General features: G+C 46.4%; 1 protein-coding gene across 1 annotated transcript; it reads left to right on the top strand.

The window, feature by feature from the left end:
• Positions 1–5929: 5929 nt before the first annotated feature.
• On the top strand, positions 5930–10691 carry LOC125621026 (CMRF35-like molecule 5). Its single transcript, XM_075119707.1, has 4 exons — positions 5930–6320; positions 7661–7793; positions 8240–8380; positions 8999–10691. Exons 1-4 carry the CDS (start codon positions 5930–5932, stop codon positions 9003–9005), a joined length of 672 nt encoding a protein of 223 aa, XP_074975808.1. The 3' UTR covers positions 9006–10691.
• The last annotated feature ends 1970 nt before the right edge of the window (positions 10692–12661 follow it).

Genomic DNA, 12661 nt, shown 5'->3' with positions numbered 1-12661 from the left:
GGCTTCACAGTGACATTGACATGATCTGTGAGAATCTTCCAACGACGAACAGAGGCAGAGAACAGAACGTAGATCCTTTGCAGAATGCCGAAGAGGGACATGGACTCCACTGAAGATGTTGCAGCATCCCCCACCACAAGACTAGGCGAGTGGCATCCACATGGAACGAAAAATGCTCTTGGGTTTTGATTAAGGATTCTTGCCTGTACACCCTTGGTTTTCCCCGTCATGTTTGCACCATTGTCATAACCCTGACCCCAGCAGTCTTGGATATTTATGTCACATTCCTGCAGAGTAGCCAATATAGTATCAGTTAGTCCTTCCCCGTGGACTCGTCCACTCTTTTAAAACCAATAAAGTGCTCCTGAATTGTCACTTTGCCATGGGAAGTGTCAAGAAACCAAACAGTGAAAGACATCTTTTCAGAATGGCTCACATCTGAAGTGCAGTCCAATACCATGGACTCGTACTTGCCACTCCTTAACCTTTTAATAATGTCTTGCAGCACTTTCTTCAACAACAATTCAATTATCTCATTCTGGATTCTTTTCCACAGTAGTGATCCATTACCTCCCTGGAAAGTATGCATTGCAAATGCCCCTTCATTACTTCAGTGTATTTTCCTAGTAACGCCACCAAACCCAGGAAGTTCCTGTTGTTCCTGTGAAGAGCCTGTCAGATGAGCCTCGGAAAGCCATGTTATTTTAGAAAGATAAAGTATTATTGACATGAGTCTCTTTATAACCTTCTCCCACTGTTTTGTCTCTTGTTGAATCACATGTTGAAGCTCCCTGTCAATGCAATTATCCAGTTTTAACCTTTGCTCTGCTTTGACTCATGTTTGGAAGGAATTGAAATGACTATGGACTTTTCATGACACATGAGAATCTGAGGTGTGTGCTTCCAATCATTTGACCCCCTCAAATGCTAGGGATGATTTTGGATTCAAGTCAAAGAGCTTGCAGCAGAAACAGAAAGCCAGGTTAGTGGATTCTGAGTAAAGCAGCCAGCACTGCTTCAGAACTCACCATTTTCAAGCTTTCTGCACAAAAACTTCATAGACAAATGGCAATTCTGCTTATCCAGAGGAAAATCCACGTCCTTTACTTTTGGTGGACCATTGGTCGCTAACAGATCTCGATTCTGGGTGTTAGATTGGGCCATAAAGCAGGATCAGAAATGGCATCACCAGCGCCTACAGTGGGAATTGTTTCACCTCTATCACTAGTTGCATCAGTATTATTCTGGTCTAGATAAAAGAATTTCAGTTTTGTTTGGGTCTCTTTGTTTCTCTTGCAATGATTCTTGAACGTTGAATTGTGAATGACCTATGCACTTCTCCTCTGATGTCTCCGCTCTGACTGTCTCGCTACTACTGCATGGGTTGCTGTTAACAGATTTCAAGTATTTTTTCATTGCGTCTGCATCTTTCTTCATTGCAGTCATTCTCGCAGCTTTCCATTTCCTGTTCTGTGCATCTGACATCTTCTTTTTAGGTACTGGTGACATTTTGTTTCCTTACAAGTTTCCTGAAATACAACCCCCGCCACACACCCATGTTTTTCACACTGTCACATCACACGATTTGGGCAAAAAAAATTCAACTTCAATATGCCACACAGAACAACAGATCTTTCTGGTTTTAGGATATTTATTGTGTATATCTTGACATGTGATATTGACACTTAGTAGTTTTTGCTGTTTGGTTGTGGTCATGTCGGTGCCTGGATAAGAGAGCCACAAGCGTGAATTCTTTGATCATGTGATTTTTGAATGCTTGAAGCCGGCATTACTGGGTTTGCACCAGTTCAGCTCTAATCGCTGTAGCTATGGCAGCCGCTAAACCGCAGTGGAGACAAAGTCTTAGCATGGCACTCAGTAACACTTTTCAGAAACCTTCAAATGATGGGAACTGTGGCCCAGCTTTTCTCTCAGTGAGCGTGACGTTTCCTTTAATCATGCATCTCCTTTTTAAAAAAAGAAGCAAACACCAATCGCCGGAGAATGCAGGTTGAGCAACTTCTTTCTGAGGTCAACCAGCAGCCTTTTCAAAGGGAAGTGGGGCGGCTGACAGATTGAGGAACTTGACACAATAGAACTGGTCAGTGAGTCTTGGGGTTTCATTTTCAACTCTCACAAAAGGAAGAGGGTCCCTGGGATCTCCTGGAGAGCCCAGATTTTCCAGCGGAGAGATTCCCCCACCATGGGAATCAGGACCATGAGGATTTTCTCTGTTTTGCTTTGGATTCTTTTCCCGGGTGAGTATGACATGGTCTTTTCGTGGATCACTAGAAATACAATGCAAGTATTGGGTTTGCACAGGTTACAAGCTTTGCCAGCTTCACCAACAGAGCTTGAAAGTCTCAGCTGTGCTCTTGCTGTGAAGCTAACTCACACGGCAGATGGAACTTACAAAGTGGGCAGGACAGTAAAGATTTCAGCACAGACTCTGTGTCTGTGTCTGCAGAGAAAGTTTTCTAGGAAGACAAAGCAAGGAAAATTTCAGCTGAAAGGAGAATTTTTCAGAACGTTCTCAGCACAGTTGGTCAAAGAACAGAAAACAATATTCATTAGAATTATTTGATGAAAACTTTACCAGCATTTGCAACCAATATTAGTTGCAACAAACACTGAGGCTAAGAATGTAGCCAGATTCTAATAAGGATTGGATATTTACATGCATATTGAGAATATCCAGAGTTATCATAATTAGCATCAACCAAACTTTTGGATGAGAATTGAAAGCACATACTTCTGGGCTTAAGGCGATGTCTAGCTATTAGAGATCAGGAAGAGACCTATTGCGGTGGGCGGGGGACATTGTCCCACATCTGCATACTGCGGGGTTCTTACACTTTTCTCTAAAGCATGTGGCTCTGACCACTGTTGGAGACAGAATATTGGACGCTGAGTCTCATCTAGTCTGGTTATTCCACTGTTCCTATAAGATGAACTCTAGCCATGAGCATATGAAAACAATAAGTTATAATAAAAGTCATGTTGTAACCTTGACGATATGGGGCACGAGCCATGTGTTAGTTATAACTAATTCTAGAGGGTGTGATTATTTCTAGCTATAGAAAATGGCTTCATCACTGTAGACTCTGAGCATCTTTCAAAGAATGTTTGCAAAAGTGCACCAAATCGTACAGTTTGGACCTTTTCAGACTTTCTATGAGGCAAGATCATGCTCAAGATGAGTTCCGCGGTAGGTGTGACATCCCAGCCTGGTGCATTTTGGGGCATCACGGCTTCCCTTGTCTGGCTATTGGGGACATTGAGCACCAGTGGCTAAAGTTACTGGTGTGTGATCACTTATCTGTGTCGTACACCACACACACACACACACACACACACACAGGGAATGGAATAGTTATTGAAAAGGCCTGTAGCTGGAAAGGTCCCTAAAGAGATAAGAGCTGGGAAAGATTGATCAGTCACTGATGAGACAAGGCCTCTGGTTTGGGTTACAGGGCCTTCACCACAATATAGAGCTAAGATCAAACTGTAGCTCCAGGCTGAGGGCCACTAAGAGTGAGTTCAAGGGAGCAAACCCCTAATGTAGACACGGTGTGCACCCTGTCTATGGTGATTGCAGTATTGCTATTTGTTGTGGTTTTATTGCAATTCTCTCAATACTTGAAGGTTTTTTTCTTAACACCCCAGCTCCTAGATACCTGTGATTTGGGGAGAGTTTCAGCTTTCATTTAAAAAATGTTTCTAGCTGTCATACTTGTGGAGAAAAAGCTTGAAAACATGATCCAAGTGCAACCTAAAGACTCAAAATGCAAAAGGCACAAAACCCCCACAAATTTATTTTTTTTTTCAAAAAATCTCATGACTTTTAAGCCCATCTCATGATGGAGGGTGGGGGGTGGCTTGACTCATGAGTTTTGATTACACTTGGGTATGTCTACACTTAAACTGTTCCTGTCTCACAGCTGCGCCGCTGTAGCACTTCAGTGTAGACACTACCTACACCAACGGGAGGGGTTCTCTCATTGGCACAGGTAATCCACCTCCCAAAGAGGTGGTATCTAAGTTGATGGAAGAATTCTTCCATCGACCTAGCACTGTCTACACAGGGGGTTAGGTCAGCATAGGTACTTCTCTCAGGGTATGGATTTTTCATACCCCTGGGTGGCGTAGCCACCCCGATGTATGTTCCCAGTGTAGACTAGTCCTGAGGGTTGGAAATATTGAAGATATTAACCTACTGCAACAGTTAAGTATTGCAACTTTTACTCCAAAAGTTCCCACCACACGTGCATGGAATGGAAGACCTGACTCACCATATCTTAGACCTTGTGTAGTCACTTACATCCATGCAAAGTGGCTGTCAAAGATGACAATCTCAGAATGGCAGCATTTTCTACTCACTTTGCACTGGCGTAAACGACTCCTGAAAGCTTACGCCTTCTGAAAGTTTCAAATGTTCAGTGTACTCTTTCTGAATAGTCTGAATGTTCAATGTACTACAATGTACTACAATGTTCTGAATAGATTGAATGTTCAATGTACTATTTCTGAATTAGATACAAGCCTTCAAATAGCCCCCAAATACTCTTTTAAATGGGGGAAATGTATTTTTAAAATGACTAAACTAAAAATCACTGATGAGGTTTTGCACAAAAACATCATCTCTGGTCTCAGACAAACAGGAGAATTATTCAGACCATTATCTGCAGAGACAGTTAAATAATGGAAACCCTTATTCAATAATAACTACTTGATGTAAAGATAGCCAGAATTTGTAACAAATATTATTCACAACAAACTATTTGACCAGCTCTGGTGATGAGCCTGTGAAATAGGATGGGAGAAGGTAAGTCCTACTGAAACCTTGACATAGGGGGCACCATCAAGTATTTGATGCAATTAGTTTTCTAGGCTGTGTTTTGTCTCCCTAGTTGCGAATATGGCCCTTATTGTCAAAGTATCTTTCAAGCAACTTTCAAAGACTGCTTTTCAAAATAAAATAAATAAATAAATAACTGTAACAAAAGTGAACCAAACAATACCAATGTAGGGCCTAATCCTAGAAGCACTTATACATGCTTAATTTTAACAACGTGATTAATTCCACTGATTAACTCTAAGCAGGAGTGCCAATGAACCCCAAAGGAGTTCTCCTGTACTTAAAATGAAGCACATGGGTAAATATTTGCAGGACAGAGGGGGGGCACTTTTCTGACCCCTTGTCTAGACTAGCATTCATAGATATTTTGTTAGATCAAGCAGCTAGCTCTATGCAACTCACACCTTCCAAACTGCATTTAGAAAGTACTAAACTAGTCAGGTTTACATTCCTGAGATATCCCAGCATGGTGCACGTTGGAGCATCACACTGGAGCAGAAAGGGGGTGGTGAGAACCCCCAAAATATGAACCTGAAATGGAAAACCAAAACAAAATGACATTTTAGGTGAAAATGAAAAAAGAGAGTTTCATTTTGAAAAGTCAGTTTGAAATTGAACTCGTCATTTCAATGTTCAATTTTCCCACCCGGAAAACCCAAATATTGTTTTGAAACAGAATTTTTCCTGCAGCAAATGTTCCTACTGCAAAATATATTAGTGGAAAATGTAATTGACACCTGCATTCACGCTACCTCTCTGTGCACTGCCAGAGTGGTGCAAAGGGGGCTGCGGGTAAATAAGAATCAAGCCTAATTTTGGGCCCCTTTTATAGTTAATTAACCTGCTGAGAGCAGACCAGCCCATACCCTGCCCATGCCTGCCGCCCTGCCCCATTCACCTGCTCCCACGCAGCCCCAGGGGAGAGGGGCAACTGCTCTTGGTCCCTTTACATAGTTTTAAAAAGTCAGGTTTTTGGACAGGTGAACCTGGCTCTGACTCGCTGTCCTCCCGCCAAAGGGCTTAAGCATCACCCACAACCCCCCTCTCTGCCCCGGGCACGTGGGTCATGTCATGGCTGTAGGCAGCCCGAAGGATGCCCGGGTCTCGTCTCTGTCTCTCGCAGGCTGCTGGGCAGTGACGGGCCCCGGGGCAGTGCGCGGGTCCCCGGGCGGGTCGGTGGCTGTGCGGTGCCGGTACCGGGGTGGCTTTGAGGATGATCCGAAGTTCTGGTGCCGGGAAGGAGGAAGGTGGCGCTGTTCCAACGGGCTTTTCATCGTGGAGACCAGTGGGTCGGAGGCCGAGGTGAGGCGGGGCAGAGTCTCCATCCAGGACAATCACACCGAGCTCGCCTTCACCGTGACCGTGGAGAACCTGACCCGGGCAGACGCCGGCACGTACCAGTGCGGGGTAGAGAGGTTTGGGCGTGGTCCCAGGGCCACTGTGGAACTCACCGTCTCCCCAGGTAAATCCCGGCGCTGCCCCCCAGCAGTGTCGGGGCTGCCGGGCTTGGGGCACGGCCGGGGGGCGGTGGAAGAGGGGCGGGTGTCTGGACTGGCAGATCTGCTGTAACCTGAGCTCCCCGCAGCGCCCTTTGCTCCGCGCCGACCGGCCCCTGCCCAGCCCCGCAGCACCCGCACTGGACAGCGGCTAACCACCCCGCCTCTGAGACCCCCAGGCCCGGCCCCTCGCTCCCCAGTGGCTGCGTGAGCCGGAGCGAGGGCGGAGGGCATCCACAGGCAGAGGAGGGGCGCCTCCCCGACAGGTGGGGACGAGGGGGAGAGAAGGAAAAGGGCTGGAAGAGGGGGAGAGAAGCGGGGCCCAGGGGTGTGGAAGGCCCTTGGCAGAACTACCAGAGGAGCGGGAGCTGCCAGACTCCATACCCGCCCCCCTGCACTATAGATATCGGTACCCCAAATATTTAGGGGGTGGGGGAATGGGCGCAGTCAACAGCAGCGGGGACATCCGTTCAGTTTCATGCTGGAAATTTGTTTTTGCCACTTCTTGACAGATCGAACCGAAACCTGCCCCGAGTAACTGGAATGTAGATCAAGACCCTGAGGCCTTCAAGTGCCGCTGGCTCATTGTTTAAACTCACATTCAAGGGACAGTGCTGGGGGCAAAGGGCGAGATTTTGGTGCGCCAGTAGTTTTCATTTGGGCTCAGAGTTGGGGCTGTTGAGTCGGGATGAAATATACTTGAGAAGATTCGTTCCTTTCTATGTGGGCAGTGTAAGGTCGATGGTGTCCTGAAATATCCCTTCCCTTGATTTTCAGCTGCTTGCGGTTTCCAAGGGCAGTGACAGGCAACTAATTCTCTGTCCTTTGGTTTCTGGAAGGAAGGTTTTTATTCTGAACATTTTCAATTTTTTTGACAATATTTTTTCTCATGTTATTAGATGAAGCCAGAGTCATGTGGTCTTTTGTTTAAATAACTGAGCTGGGATGTATCACTAGCCTATTAAATTAATGGAGAGAATGATGCTGGCCCAGCGAACAATGGAGTCTGCAGATGGACCGACCTCATTTAAAGCACACCAAACGAGTATGTACATTCATGATCTGGCAAAGTTAGCCACACAAGTTAGCCAGAAGTCAAGGGAGATAATGTGCTTAGTCCTCAGGAGCAATCCATCCTAGGAAATGTTACAGCTGGCAGCAAACAAGAGCAAGGACTGTGATGTGGGCCAAGATTAAGCGTGAAGGTTCTGAGACAGCAGGAGACTCATTAATGATCAGACTTATGCCAAACATTTCAGGTTGGGTTGATTTGTGGAGCAGACTAGATCTCTGTTTTTCTCTACAGCTGTTCCTTATGCAATTCAGACTGAAACGACACCACAAGGAACAAAGCAGCCAGATGTGTCTTCTTCAACAAAAGCTGAATCCAGTTGCTCCCCTACCGCACACACCATTCCTACACACACCACTCCTACACGGTGAGTGCCATTACTCCTGTCCCTTGTCGCTCTGGTCACTTCTCCCAATGCCCTAGCAAGATCCATCTCTAGAGGCACAAAGAATAGTGACATCATTGGTGATAAAGTCCCACAGAAAAAATAAATGTCGCTTTTATCAGCAAGAACCTGCAGGTCCAGTGAGGTTGGATTCATATGTAGGAAAATGGCAATTCTAGATGCAGAGTAGCACTGGACAGGGACTGTCCAGGTCCAGTCACATCAGACTGTATAACAGGATGAATGAATCCCCAAGTAGGTGCTGTGGTTCTCTATAAGGGCAGGGTGCTGAGGCTCTGTGTGTTGCATCGTCCACCGTGAAACTCGTGCACATCTGCAGCCTGAGAGCAGCGCCGGAATGTTTTATTGGGAGGAGTCTGGTCAAATTGTCAGAGCTTTAAAGTTTCTATTGTATTTCAACTGCATAGATTCCAACCCATCATCATCTGTTTCCTGCTCCTGGTCTTATTGAAGGTTCTCTTCCTCCTGTGCATCGTCTGTGTGCTGATCTGGATGAGCGTACGCTACAGGAGGCGTCCCAGGGAGATGGTGCCAGAGAGACAGACAAGGTGAGAGCATCTAACACTCCCACTACAGGGTGACATGACCATGGGAATGTTCTCAGTCTTCTCTTGAACACCAAGGGCTCAATTATAGCTTTCCTGTGAGCAGAGTAAGGGGCAGTCAGTTGTTGCATTGCCCTTGGAGCACCCTGGGAGGCAGATCATGACTGCCCAAGTTACAATGTCCCTTCCGTTCTCCCCCCCTTACTTCAGAGATGGAGCAAACCTCCAGATCTATAATTGATGCGGAGTACTTCCAGTGGTGAATCGGCTCAGCTACACTGCCAGGTCCATTGTGGAGGTGGAGCCAATGATCCACCCATTCCCCAACCTTTAGCTTCGACCTGTCCAGTGCTCTGCTGCATCTGCTTCCAATCCCGCATGGATCCCTAAGTTGCACCCCCTTATGGCCCCCTGGTGTACTAGCAGGGCCATGATTTGACCTCAACCTTTACATAGGAGTGTGATGAGTCTGAGTGTGAATAGGGAGACATCCTCGCTGCTCTATAGCCCTGATCAGGAATTCATAGAACCAGACTCACCCCATGATGGCTATGAACAAAAAGCTCCCAGCATGAAGTGTTTCTCCTCCAGTCACTGGGGATGTCCTTGTTTTCGTTGCAGCTCATGAACTGCCTCTTTGCTAGCTCTTAGAAATGGATCGGAACCGGCAGACAGAGGATTCATTTTCCAGGTTTGCGCAGAATATCCCACACCATGGGCCTGATTTTCTTCTCCTGTCAAGTGAAGCTATTGCCCTCACGTTCTCGGAGGATGAAGTCTGCCGGAGGTGTCTGTCTCGATGGTTCCCAGGCCCAGGAACCCAGGCTCTTATCAGGGGGTTGGAGAGCCCAGGGCCAAATTCATGCCTGGTTTAAGCAAGTGTAACTCCGCTGAAGTCCCAGAACCAAACACAAGGTCAGAGCCAGCAGTGACAGAGGCTGCCCCTGAGTCAGCTGGGCTCTACATAGTCACAGTGACCTGAGGTGAAAAGCGGGAGCTGCCACCAGGTGTGCTCCAGAAGGGATTCTGTACCTGGAATTCCCTTGATCCGGATCCTCCCAGATCTGTTGACACTGCAAAGGCCATCTCATTTTCCAGGCTTCTGGGGAGCTGGGCTGTACTAAGAACTGGGATTTGTGCATCGAAGCACGGGGTCACGCTAATGGAATAACATTTTTTCCTAAAGCGAAGCCATTTATGAAAGAAAACAGATGCAACTGCAGAGGGAGACAGACGTCCACACAGCTTGAGTCCCAGCTTGCCTGCTTGCTTACTCAGCCCCACACCCTCTCTGGGACAACGTACAGTTCACACAGACCCCTATTGGGTGAATGATGGAACTACAAGCACACATATTATTGTTGAATATTCTTTTTAACCCCTTCCTAGATTTGGGGAAGCTGCTGTGTTTATTTTTGTTTGTACTGTTTGTATTTTTAGTTTATGGCAAATGCACCTGGAGCCCTGGATAGAATTTTTAATGTTTTAGATAAGTAAATAAATAGGTACAGTATTTTACATTAAATTACTATAACAAATGGCTAGTATCTAAGGTGCCACAAGTACTCCTTTTCTTTTTGCGAATACAGAGTAACACGGCTGTTACTCTGAAACCTGTCATTATGCAAGGCACTGCATTTAGCCGTATGGAGCGGAAATCTATCAACTGCATGAAAAAACTTGTACAGATACAGACAGACATCATCTTCCTTTCCAACTGCAAACAGATGGACATCGTACCAAAAGGACTGAAGGTAAAAAATCCATTACAATCTACATACCACACAGACTATGCTGACAGCTTGTGCCACACGCTCTCAATTTTTGGTTAGTCTCTAAGGTGCCACAAGTACTCCTTTTCTTTTTGCGAATACAGACTAACACGGCTGTTACTCTGAAATATAACATTACAATGACCAAAATTGTCACACATTGAATTGTAGTCCATGTCCGTCTGTTCTGAGCAACAGCATGAAACAATGAACAAAGCATGAAGGGACAGTAGCCTTGTAAATATGTAAAAGACATAGCTAGTAGAAAAGAGATAGTAGGATAGTAGGCAACATGTGATTGCTTGCAGCATGTGTACAGCTCATGATCTAGACAGGGACTGGGTACAAAAATAAGTGGACCAATCACAGAGTGTGTGATCTGATCTATTAACCAGTAGTATTAAGTGTAAGTGTGTCCAGAAGCTGATTCACGATTATGTACATTGGATGTGTGATATACCCTCTTCCCACCCTCTACACTTGAGCCTGATCACCTCAAGTATAGTTTGATTGTATGCCAATAAAGAAACCTCAGTGATGCATTCGGAGTTGAGCTGAGTTCTTGGGAATCAAGTGGATAAGATCTCAAAGGCTACCCCAGCAGCTTGTTGGTTACACATACTCTCTTTCTTGTACATTTCCACCTTCTGGTTTATAGACTGTGTAAAAGGGGCAGTGGGAGAGAACAGAGAACAGAAAATGAGACACCTAATGAGAAAAATATTTTTTTCAGGTTTCAGAAAAGCTGAAGGCTCTGCAAAGTCCCACAGGAAATGTGACTGTCCCAAAGGGAGGCAATTTTCTTTTGAGACATTTTAAAGAACAGATAGAAAGCAGCTTAGTGAGAAAGGGGCATTTGTGGAGATGACGCAGCTGCCCTTCGCTGGGATGATTTCTGCTCCTTCCAGCTGAGAAGTTCATGGTTTTGCCTTCAAACCTGTGACTTTATCTGAGCCATTTCACTTATCAATTGGACTCAGAGTTTCTTTCATCCTTTCTCTCTCTCTCTCTCTCTCTCTCTCACACACACACACACACCCCTCTAGAAAAGAGAGACAGTAACTGGGGGGTGAGGGAGGAGCATGGTATATTCCAGTCTTCATACTTGGAGACTTTCCCTCTTCTTCTTCTCCCTTGCAGTTTCCATATTTTCCCCTTATGCTCTCCAGCCTTTCCTTCCTAGCCTCATCTCCACCATGTGCACCACTAGGGGCCCTCATACCACCCATCCTCTAGCACCTCTCGTAACCCCAGGTCGACTAATGATCCTGGGGTGCGGGGGCGGGAGTGGGGAATCTGCTCCTTCTCCCTATTTGGCCACAGGAGCTCCACTCTTCTTTAAACTCTGTCCCCTCCACCACCTCCATGCTGATCCCCACTGCCCGCACAGCTGCCACCAGATCCACTCGGCTGCCCCAATGTTACCAACTCTCACGGTTTTAGTGCAAGTCTCACAACATTTGCTGCTTTTTTTAAAGTTCCAGCTCCTGGATTCTTGGGATTATGGGAGAATCTCAGCTTTCCTTAGAAAAGGAAACAATACGTTTCCAGCCCACCCCACAGTCGAGAAAAATTTGAAAAGGTGACCCAAGTGCACCCTCAGGTTTCAAAAAATGGAAGATAAACAAAGAACCCCAAAAGACATCTTTAAATAAACCAAAGCTCTTGAGATTTTAAAGCCAATCTCATGGTTGCTGAGACCTACACATGATTTTTGAATGCTGGGGAGAGGGGACAATATCAGTGCTGCCACATAGAAATAATAAGTGATGGACACACAGAGAGCGGACGCCTCAGTGGGTATGTCTACACCAATGGTTCTCACCCTATTTACCATTGTGGGCCGCATATGTAGCTCTCTGTGGCTATGTGGGCCGCATCCACACAATATATATCCTACCTGTATGGCCCTGAGGATGTCACATGGGCCACAGCTGTGGGCTGATTGTCCCACAAGCGGCCTGCGGGCCACAGGTTGAGAACCACTGGTCTCCACAGCATTAAAAACCGGTGGCTGGTCTGTGCCAGCTGACTTGGGCTCGCAGGGCTCAGGCTAGGGCTCTGTTTAACGGCACTGTCGGCCTTCAGGCTTGGGCTGGAGCCGGAGCCAGGGCTCTAGGACCCTGCAAGGTGGGAGGGTCCCAGAGCTCAGGCTGCAGCTTGAGCCCGCATGTCTGGACCACAATTAAACAGCCCCGTAGCCTGAGCTCCTTAGCCTTGGTTAGCTAGCACAGGCCAGCTGCAGCAGGGTCTCTCTCTCTGAGGGTCCCTGCAGTGGAACCAACCAGGTTCCACTGGGAGGGGGTAGGGGTGTCTAATTGGAGGTTGTGACCTAAACCCTAGGTTGTGTTGCAATTAGTAACATTTTTTTTCAGAGATCTACCATCATATGATCTGTGTATTTTGTGGCTAAAGTTTTCCCATCAGCCTCTGGTATAAGCCACATTTCATGCTGTGTCCCCGCTCCTCCTCAATGCAAATAGCAAACACCACCGTAGGGAATGGACGTGGA

This window comes from Caretta caretta, chromosome 14 (genome assembly GCF_965140235.1).
Source record: "Caretta caretta isolate rCarCar2 chromosome 14, rCarCar1.hap1, whole genome shotgun sequence".
Taxonomy (NCBI): domain Eukaryota; kingdom Metazoa; phylum Chordata; order Testudines; family Cheloniidae; genus Caretta; species Caretta caretta.
The sequence above is the reverse complement of the archived record's forward strand: the minus strand, read 5'-3'. Positions and strand labels throughout refer to the sequence as shown.